General features: G+C 38.0%; 1 protein-coding gene across 1 annotated transcript in view; it reads left to right on the top strand.

Moving 5' to 3' along the window:
- Positions 1 to 9,186: 9,186 nt before the first annotated feature.
- dok7b (docking protein 7b) overlaps positions 9,187 to 11,516 on the top strand; it is a 131,194-nt gene continuing 128,864 nt past the window's right edge. Inside the window, exons 1-3 of the mRNA XM_028453955.1 lie at positions 9,187 to 9,314; positions 9,419 to 9,464; positions 11,222 to 11,310. Of these exons, the coding sequence (XP_028309756.1) occupies positions 9,261 to 9,314; positions 9,419 to 9,464; positions 11,222 to 11,310 (189 nt within the window). The 5' untranslated portion in view covers positions 9,187 to 9,260. The remainder of the gene's footprint in view (positions 9,315 to 9,418; positions 9,465 to 11,221; positions 11,311 to 11,516) is intronic.

Here is an 11,516-nt window from a genome sequence, read left to right as displayed (position 1 = left end):
TTTCCTTCCATACAGTAAACCTCTCAATTATAACTTAATTATTTATTTTCCACAAAGGTATCTGTATAAAGTAAAACTTTTTTTTTTTTTTTTTTTTTTTTTTTTTTTTTAATAAAACACTTTAATTCGAAGTAAGAAATCAATTCTCAGGCTCCAAGTCTAAGTAAAGCTAACTTTATGAACTTTAAAACAGTGCCATGTAGGGAACAACATCATAGGTAGAAACCACAACCTGAACCCAAAAAAGTGGCTGGAGTTGATCAGAAATGACACGACTAAGAACGTGTGGATTATCTACTTAAAATCAAGTAAAATTACTGATTTAGAAAAATACTCAAAAAAGTACAAGTACCCACAACTGCAACTCACTTACAGTAACGTGAGTACTTGTAATCCATTACTTTCACCTCTGATGAGCTCATAATAATGATATGATACAATGGTAAATGGTAAATGGACTTGATTTATATAGCGCTTTATCACCACACTGAAGCAGTCTCAAAACGCTTTACATATCAGCTCATTCACCCAATCACTCTCACATTCACACACCAGTGGGACAGGACTACCATGCAAGGCGCTAGTCGACCACTGGGAGCAACTTAGGGTTCAGTGTCTTGCCCAAGGACGCTTCGACACATAGTCAGGTACTGGGATCGAACCCCCAACCTCGATCAGAAGATGACCCGCTACCACCTGAGCCACGGTCCACAATCATTTGGAAAAGGAATAGAAAAACAAAATACAGTTAAACATGCTTTTACCTCTGGACATACTTATATACTCACTCTGGGTGTGACATTTTCAATGTGTTAAAATATACCAATTTTACCATTAATGATAGATCTTGTGACATTTTAAATTATTTCACACTATATATCATCCCACCCTCACGAGTTACCGGTTTATTTAGCACGCTAGTCACTTAGCAGCTACAGTATGAGTTTAATGGATCATTGGCTTGTGACATGTTTATACTCATTCTCACTTAATAAAGCTGTATATTTTCCTATATTTCCTAGGTTTTGGGTGGGTTTTTGTTCCAGCTTAAGTTTAGTCCAGTGGATTAAACAGCGGTTGGATTTAAATGTGGGAACTGAAAATAACACTGGGAGGTTTTTTGCCTGCACATCTGACAACACACACTCAAATTCAAAGAATTTATGTTTTTAATGTCGATTGACATCTACAAAAAACTAAAGTACATGTTTGTTTCTTCTGAAACCATAAAAAAAGCACCAAGACATAATCTCTTCATTTATGTGCTCTATAGAGGGTTTTCAAGGCGTGTCACCAAACGCGCTATCAACCCGGAAGTCTCCATTTTGGAGCTACGTAGACTGTTTAAAAACAGCATACAAACGAGCAAATCCTGACCTTTGAGAGGAAATAGTGAACTATTGCTGTGTTTTTGGCTGTACTGATCAGTCAGATTGTGAAATACATGTGGAGTTTTATAGACTACCAAAAGTTATAACAGATCAGGAAGAACAATGTCTGCATTTTGTAGTCAGTAGTTCTACATCAGGACAGCAGTGACATGAGACTAGCTCACCATTGTTGCACCAGTTGTTATTGATGTATATGCAAACACCGCTGCCCTCATCTACCATCTTGCATTTAAATCCATCTTCAGGTAGTCCAGTTTGTTCTCCAGGGAACGGACATTTGAACACAGGATGGAAGGAAGCGGCGTTCTCTGACGATTAGCTTTTAGCTTGGTTTCTAGCCCCGCTCCTGCTTCCGATCACACCGCTTACGTCGCCTTCGCTGGCGGACACCGCTGGTACGAAGCTCCGCTGCTCCACAGGTCGCTGGATGTAGCCGGCGTAGCAGTCCGAGGGTCGAGATCCAAAGTAGTTCCATCTAACAGACTATAACTGTTTGATTTGCCTAAATCTGAGATTGCCTGGTGGTCGTACACTATTTTATAGTAACTACGCTGCAGGTTCACTGTGAAATTACTAGAACTGGCTGCGTTATCTGCAGTGATATATCTCCGTTGCTAGCGCGAGCTTCTGCAGCTGCAGCCGCTGTGTATGGCCTTGGTGACATCCAGGTAGTTGATGATATCAGGATACATAATAGTACACATTTTTGCCTCGTAGATCCTGGTTTAGCTTTGCTGGCACAGCCAAAAACGCGGCAATTGTTCACCATTTCGTCTTGAAATTCGTGATTTTCTTGTCTGTAGATCTGCTGCTTTATCTCCAAAATGGCGACTTCCAGGTTGATGACATTGTTGATGATGCGCCGTGAAAACCCTCTATTGTTGACTATCCGTTTCTTCTTAGTTTGTATTCCTCTCTGGTTCTTTGTGTGTGTGCGTGTGTGTTGCACAGGGGGACCAGCCCATTAGCCATGCATGCATAGGCTCCCATTCGCTCAATGCCTTGTTAGTTTTTCTTTGTCACTCTGGGCTCTTTGGTAACACAGATAAAACTAGGTTCTGTTTTTCCTCTATAGTTACACACACACACACACACACACACACACACACACACCCTACATCTTGTGTTTGAACATCTTTGTGTACCTCTGGCATCATCTGATCTCCTGTGCGACTCTTTTCATGCAGATACTCCTTCTTTCCTGTCGGCACTGGCAGAACTTGATGATTTATCTAATTTTTGGTTTCCCTGAAGGATTTTAACTTGTGACTACAGCGGTACTCAATAGTTCATTTTCTGAGGATCTGCTTTTCTTTAGTGACTGAGAATTTTCTTTTCAAAATAAGGAAACCTTTCTGCAGTGAGCAGTAAAAGCATGAGGAAAGTAAAGTGTGTATAAGAAAAACATTCACTCATCGTCTGACTCACTTGTTAAAGGTTTTGTTGGAGCCTATCAGCGTTCAAAAACTTGCCATATTTTTAACATATGTTCATCACTTTATCTTGCCATATTTCTGCTCCTTTTAATGCATTTTTGCTACGTTGCTCCCATTTCTGCCACTTCTCCATTACATTCCAGTGCCTTTTCTGCACATTTTTTCCACTTTCAAGACATTTTCAGCACTTATAAATCATTTCCACCACTTTTCCACCTAATGTCACATATGTTGACCCATTATTGTCACTTTTAACCTCATTTCACCACATTTAATGCTTTTTTTTTGCCAACTTAAGCATAGTCACCATTTGTCTTGTCCATTAGTTGCCAGTTTAAATTAATTGTTCCTACTTTTTAAATTACATTACCTCCAGCCAATATTTACACTGTGAACCCTTTTTACCACCCTGTTTTTGGCCACTCTAATTTTATTTTATTTTTTTTTACCAATTTCTGTGCTTTTAAAAATCCCATTCATCACCTTTTCCACCATTATTGGTCACTTTTAACCCATTTTATTTCTGATTAAATCAAAGATATACTATGATGCAAACAATAATAAATGACCTGGATAACAGTGGATATTATTCAGATCAATAAATAAATAAATAAATGTGGTTATCACAGATTCATAGAACAATGGACCATCAATTTGCTGACTTTATGGATGGGTCCCAAAAATCTCTTCAACCATTCAACTATTCAACCACCTTCAGGTACAGTGGGGGTCCCCGGTCTCTGGAACCTTTATTTTGAGGGTCGCGGCTGAAAATGTTGAGAACCACTGCTTTAAACCTCCTTCCTGCCACATAAAATGTGGAACTCCACTCTGTGGACCAGTAGATGGCAGCAGAGTCTCTTTACTCACATGTTAGACCACACACACACACACACACACTGATGTCTTTGTCAGGAGGATGACATGGGGAATTGGCAATATCGGTCATTATTGTACAGTTTTCCTTCTATGACCCTCTTGTTATGGAAATAATGCAAAGTCATAAGTCAAATGTGACAAACCCGAGGGCTGGGGGCCAAATCAGACCCTTCAGAGCATCCAATGTGGCCCTCACGAGAAAGTGAAAATGACAGATAAACCATTTATTGTTTCATTATTTCATTGTGTAAATTTGCAAATAATTCATTTGTAGATATAACTCAGTCCCTCTAAATTCACAAATTTAGTGAAACTCCACAATATTTTTAGAAGACAACAAATTTTACATTCCCGTATCACATAACTGAACATTTTTAATCGCAAATGAGGAAAAACTCAAATTTTTTCCCAAATCCTGCAATTTCTTACAAACAGTCCCACAATTATTGACATGACACCTGTCATTAGCATGAATAAGGTGTCATGAAGCCTGTCATTAGGTGTTGTTCGTTACCGTAACCCCTAACTCTTTGTTACACTAAGCCTACCCTTTGTTTTTCTAACCTTACCTAACCCTTACCCTAACCCTTTACTACCCTAAACCTTGACCCTTAACCCTAAACCCTTACCTTAACCCTAAACCCTAACCCTTTACTACCCTAAACCCTGACCCTTAACCCTAAACCCTAACCCTTTACTACCCTAAACCCTGACCCTTAACCCTAAACCCTTACCTTAACCCTAAACCCTTACCTTAACCCTAAACCCTAACCCTTTACTACCCTAAACCCTAACCCTTAACCCTTAACCCTAAACCCTAGCCCTTTACTACCTTAAACCCTAACCTTAACCCTAAACCTAAACCCTAACCCTTTACTACCCTAAACCCTAACCCTAACCCTAAACCCTAACCCTTTACCACCCTAACCCCTAAACCCTAACCCTTAACCCTAAACCCTAACCCTTTACCACCCTAACCCTTAACCCTAAACCCTAACCCTTTACTACCCTAAACCCTAGCCAGTAACCCTAAATCCTAACCTGTTGCTACACTGAAGCCTAACCCGTAACCCTAAACCCTAACCCTTTACTACCCTAAACCATAACCCTTTCAAACCCTAACCCTAATCTTAAGCCTAACCCTATACCCCACTAAATCCCTCCCCTAACCCAAAAAATGCCAACATAACTCTAAATGTGTCAATTTAACGAACAACACTTAATAAGATAATGATAGCGTAACGTCAGCATTATTCATAAAACTTCAGGTAAAGTGTTAACCCAAAATTCCCCTAAAAAGGACAACCACAAATTCTTCACAAAATCAAGGAATATATGGAGGTCCTGTGAGGACTTATGTTATTTGCTGCTTGGATTATTGTAGGTGCCTTACATAAAGCACTGTAAATATAATTTATACATGGAAGTGAAAACTCAAGGGCACAAATGTTAAAACTGCTTTTTTTTTAAACCTAAAATCTACAGCCCTCTTGACATCAAAGCAAGGCAAATGAATTTGTGTAGCACATTTCATACACAAGACAATTCAATGTGCTTTACGTGATCAAAAAGTGCAACAGAAAACAGCTTAAGAATCAATAAGCAGTAAAAAAACATTTAAAATCAACAATAACATGATTAAAACTCTTTCTCAATCATTTGAAGCATTCGTCGTTCCCCTGAACTAAAATTCATTTTTACATCCATGTCTTAAATTCTTAAAATCAAACATTAGATATTGTGTTTGCGTTAAAAGCCACATCTTTTCCTCCTGGTTGGCGTTTGGTTGCATGTGGTGGTTTTTGCAGTGCATTGAGCTCCGTGTGGTTCCCTTTGTGTTTCAAAGCAGCTCCTTGTTCTCAGGTACAGACAGAGACAGGTGGAGAGGGAGGGACAGAGGAGGAAGTGCGTTTAGAACTCCCAGCAGAAAGACCACATCCTCCAACGCCGTCCTCTCCTCTTCATCCCCTCCTCGGCCCCCCCTTCGCTCCCGCCGCAAATCTAAGTCTCCGTCGTCTCGCTCCAAGAGAGTTTTGGATTTGGACAGAATTGGACAAAACTATGAACAGGAAGACAACAGGAAGAGGGACCACAAACTTCCTGTCCAGGCTTCTGAGCTGGACAGGAAGTGGGAGGGCGTGGCCATGGAGCTGCGTTACCGTGGCAGCAGGATGAGGTCCGGCGTGTACCAGACGTCTGAGCTGCCCTCCGTGCTGAAAGTCAAAAGACATGAGGAGCAAAAGCAGAACAAACGGCCAATGGAGCGCAGTAAAGTGAAGGCCACGTTTGTCTGACTCACCTTTGACCTCTGTAGCCCCGCCCACTCTCTGTCAGGGTTGGGGTCAATTATATTTTTCAGTTACAACTAAGTTTTCAATTACCCATGTTCAATTATGATTACAGTGACCAGCATTTTTCCCCAACAATTAAATTATTTTTTATCCTCAAAAACTCAATTACAATAATGTTCTCAATTACTACATTACAATTACAATTAACCGCAATTACTGAAATAAATAACCTAATAAAAGGTAACCTTCCTCTTGTGTTAGCTTTCTGTTAGCATCTCATATAATAACAGGTCCTAAATCAGCTGCAAAATACACTAAAACAAATATAAATCATCTAATGACTTTCCTATCTATTGATTACCTTGGTAGGCTTCCTAATCATTGAAAATATAGGTTTTAATATTTTTGGTGTGAACATCTGAGCCTTTTTTTGTGTCAGTATAGCTAAAATTTAAATGGCAAAATGTGGGAAAGCTTGATCTGAAACAGAACTGTACATAGAATTGTAACGTGGGTCAACAGTTTAGCATTAAATTATGATTGAAAATGTTTATGGAATTTTCATGGCAATTACAATGACAAAGTCAATTATCTAAACTCAATTACAACTTATTTACGATTACGACTGCAAGAGATTATTGAAATTACAACTATCATTGCGCCATAATTGTAATTAATTATCAATTAAGCAATTACAATTATAATTGACCCTAACCCTGCTCTCGCACTGTCTCAGTATTAAGTGACCGTAACTATTCATCTGCTCCTGAATGTTGCTTCTTCTCTACCTCCTGGGATTCATCATTATCATCATCATCGTCATGACATCTGCATGAATGAAATCATTTTCACACATTAGTAAATACTGGAAACGTTAGACATACACATCAATAGCAAATAGACTCTGGTGTGTCTGTGAACTACAAGAAAAAAGAAAAAAAAGTCGATAAAGTATTTAAAATTCAGAAAAGTGACCTTTTGTTTGCAGGAATTATTTACTGAATGTAAGGAACAGTAATACCAATAAGCTATGTCATTAAAAACCATGCATCATATTGTTTTTCATTGGTGAGGCATATTTTTACCAAAATATCTGCAGGTTGCTGGGAAGTAAATAATAAAGTAGTTTTTTTGAGTTTTATTTCAGCTCAATGACATGATTTTATTTACAAGAATGAATATTAAAGAAAAAATACAGGAAGGAAAAAGCCAGATTAGATCAGAGTGAACAAAATGCACGTGAATGTGTGAATCTGGCAGCGGTAGTGTCATACTGGGAAACATTTGCTTCAGGTTGGGGATGAGAGAGGAGACACAGATAAAAATAAAACAGATCAATGATCTAACTCGGACCATGAACCGTTACGGGAAGGACATTTCCCTTTTTATCTGGCAAAGTGGTTTAACATAGATTTTCCATTGTAAACATCCACACTGAGGACTAAGTACAGGTTAAATGTAGTTTAATGGTAAATGCTGTGGCTGATCATTTCACACAAAGTGTTGATGAAGACTGTATTTGTATTTGTAATAACACGTGAACCAGTATAAGTCTGATTCTTTTATTTACTCTTGATAAACGAGATCCTTAAAGCTGATATCTGGAGTTTCTGAGAAATCTATATTTATGTATCATTCTTTTGAAATGCGAAGAAATACTTAACTAGTCTTTTACGATGTTCTACTGCTGGTGGTCATTCATATACGTTAATGTATATAAGCCCCTCCTTCGTCCTATAGACCCCTATAAAAATGGAAACGATCGCCAAGTGCGCCCAGCCAATAGGCTTCCACTTCCTGTTTTTGAGACTGTCAATCAAAGTGAATGTGGAACTGTGGATGGAAACAAGGCCGTACGTCACAACAGCAAACAGGTAAATATGATTTTGGCTCTTACGTGACCCATAGAACTATATCAATACGACCTGATGCGACCTTGTTATGTTCCGCGATGCGCGTGTAGAAAAGTAGAGGCGTGGCTTCTGGTAGATTGGCAGAGGCAGTGAGAGGAAGTGGAGCTGTTTAGGGCGGGACATCGAGACGTTTCTCAGAAACTCCATATATCAGCTTTAAGAATAATATGTCAAACATAAAAGCCTTTTCACACACTCGTACTGGTTCAGTTCTTCCGCAGTAGGTCAAAGGTCAAGAGGGAAAAACTCGCCATGGCTGACAGTGTAGGAAGCAAGTCTGACAGAGATTTAGATTATTTTACCTTCCTTGAAAGATTTTTTGCGTAAATGTGGTATCGGTCTCTGAGGCAGAAAGACTGAGTTAGCTGCTAAAGCTAAAGCTGCTCAAGCTAATGCTGAAAATTCTGTTTATTCCTGACTTTTCAGAACTGTTTCAGCTGATGGCGTTACTTTAGTTCACTTATCGACCTGTCCATCTTATGCACTTCTTTCAAATTTGTAAATTTAATTAAAATAATAGCTTAATTACAATAATCATGGACCTGGTTAGTGAATGGTAGACCTCGTAAATTTTAAAAATAATTAAATATCGACATGAGTTTTGGTCCATATCGCCCAGCCCTATCTCAGACTCAGATACCACAGCATTCCTCCAGGAGTCTGTGTACAGACTGTTTTTGGCATCAGAACCTTCACAGTAGCTGCACCTTCGGACCCCTCACAATCTACTCTTCCCCACCCCTTTCCATTGTTCTACCCTGACTCCCTCTTCCCTGTTCCCTTCACCTATAGTGCAACACTGCCCTCTCTTTTTATATCCTCCCTATAATAAAGTGTTTCTCATCCTTCCTTAGAGAGGGCTGGTAATGGTCACAATTATTATGCAATAAAATAAATAATTTTATTTAATTGCAATAACAAAACATGCATTGCTGTCTTTAAAAAGATTGAACTTCAAGTTCCTGAAGTGTTGAACCTCGACAGCATGTGCAGAGAAAGAGAGAAAAAACAACCTCCACATTAGTCCTATATTTATGTTCCTCCTTAAGATCTTGTTGCAGTCACACTCGTTAACCAAAGCAAACTAAATCTGCTGTGCTTTATTTAAACCTTACATAATGGTTTATAATCCAATCAGTCAGAATGTCTTTGACAAATTAAAGCGGATCTGCACAGACTGAGTTGGATCCTGGATAATTCCCAGTTATGCGCCTTTATAATCAAATCAGAGCAAACAGGGGGTGGGTAGGGGTGTGGGGGGGGCAGTCTGGGTTATTTAAAACACGCGCGCACACGTGCGCTCAAGCAACGCACGCACGCACGCACAGCTGCTCGGAATCATGACAGAAGATGACGGATACAGTTGTCGCGGAGGGACAAGTCAAGTTCCGAGATGGAAAAAAGGTGAATAAAGCTGTAGTTTCTACTTTTTCACTCACTAAAAACTTTCTAGAACTCTTCTAGACCACGTGCTGAGAGGTTCCCGTGTGTTATTTGTTCTTCCTCAGTGGAAAACTCGGTGGCTTGTTCTCCGGAAACCTTCTCCTGTCGCAGGTAGGCATTGAAATCACTCCTTTACATTAATCAATCATCATTTTAACCCAGCTCAATTTTAACTTATTGATGCCTATTTTTGCTGTCAAATAATTTCATAATGTGTGTATATATATATATATATATATATTTAAAATAACCTATAATCTCTTATTTTCTGCGGTCTCTAATTATCTATTGTTTAACTAATCTTAATAACGTGTAAGACGCCCACATTCACCCCCCTTTATATGCTGCACTGTTCATAAACTAACCAAAAATAGATTTATTTTTAAGGAAATTACTAAAAATCTAATATAACCGAAGGTTCATCATTTCCAGGTGTTCTTAAAAACCATGACATATATGGAGGACCAACTCTGCCATAATTAAAAATAAATAAATGCCAACAAATATATGCCATAAATAAATGAATACATAATCAGTTAATACCTAAATATATGCCATAAATGCTAATTATTTATTGAGTTAAAGGGGACAGCATTTATCAGAAACCGTTTAAGATACGATAACCAAATTCGGTGTATGGTTTCAGGGTATCAATACCTTAATAGAGTTCGAAAATGAGAAGCGCACAAATATTTTTTCCGGCGTTATTGCCATTTTTCCGTTTTTTCCTTTTCTTTTTACTCTGTTTGAGGTATCTTCAAAGATGACAGCTTTTCTTAGAAACTGTTTAATATAGTTAGTAATTTCATATTCTGATGTGATAATATTTTCTTATGTATGTAAGTTTTTAGATTTAGGAAAAGGTTGTGAGTTATAATGAGAACCAATCTGCGGGGGATGTTGACTGTTATCTTGATGGTTTATGTATGTAGATATTTTTATTTATTTATAATTACAGTGCAGCCTATTCGTACCAATGTTCTGATAGACATCGACTGTAAGGACTATCCACTGAAATAAACTAAAAATATTTACTAACGTAAACCACAACCTGGTGAATCAGGTTTTACTTTGTACAATATATTGATTGTGGGCAAATGTCTCTTTTTTTTAATTTTTTTTTTAAACTTTTTGGGTGAGCAAATGTATTACTTCCTTGTATAGAAAATAGTGATAAAAATATATTGGATTTAAAAAAATGAATAAGTAGAAACCAAGAACAATAAGAATATGTTTACAGTGGTGATCAAAACAAATATTTTTATGTATTAATTGATCTATAAGGCCTATGCATTGTCTTTATCTTATAAAAAAAAATGGTCTGCAGCAGCTTTAACTAGTATGAAGTACAATAATTAGTTATTAAATGGTTGGTTTAATAAATGAATAGAAGATCAATGTGCGTATCTCAGTGCCCAGGTACTTTCACATCTATAATTAAAATTTGCAAAGTTAACAATTTTACTGAAAGTCAGTTTAAACTGAATATTAATTAATATTGATATTAAACTCAATGAATAATTCATGATGGACTTGCATGTGACCTGCTGCTTAATAGTTTAGTAGCCCTGCTTTAAATAAATACCAGTAAGAATATCAGGACAAGGTTCCCTAGAAAAAAACGCAAATTATGATGGAAAAACCATGTTATGCAGCTCTGCCCCGAGTTCCCATGATCCTCTGCTTCCATTATCAGCTGTGCCAGTGGATCATTTCATTGTTTCAGGGTTTGCTGTGACAGCTGCTCTTCTAGACAGACACACAGGCACGCGGCAGGGAGTCACCAGAATGACACTCAGTTGGTCGGACATTCCAGACAAACATTTACTTTTATTGCCATTAAAGGTGTCTTCCTGTGTTTGTCCCAGACTGCCTGTCTTTGCTCATCTATAAGGACAAGAAGAAAGGAAAGGAGAAGGGAAACAGCCTCAAGGAAAGGCTCAATATAACACTGGAGGTACGTTACACATTTAAATAGAGATACGGTTACTACAAAATCACTTATTTTAAAGTTTTTTTTAAAACCATAACTCTACGTGTTCCTTTGCACATTTTCAGAGAGTAAATTGTTGCAGATTCACTTGGGCTCTGAGTCTTTTGATACGTGACACTCTTTCCTTGCTTTGGTCTCGTGTGTCAGTTTGTCACTGCACGTGTGTAAAA

The sequence above is a fragment of the Gouania willdenowi genome, chromosome 1, assembly GCF_900634775.1.
Source record: "Gouania willdenowi chromosome 1, fGouWil2.1, whole genome shotgun sequence".
NCBI lineage: Eukaryota > Metazoa > Chordata > Actinopteri > Blenniiformes > Gobiesocidae > Gouania > Gouania willdenowi.
The sequence above is the reverse complement of the archived record's forward strand: the minus strand, read 5'-3'. Positions and strand labels throughout refer to the sequence as shown.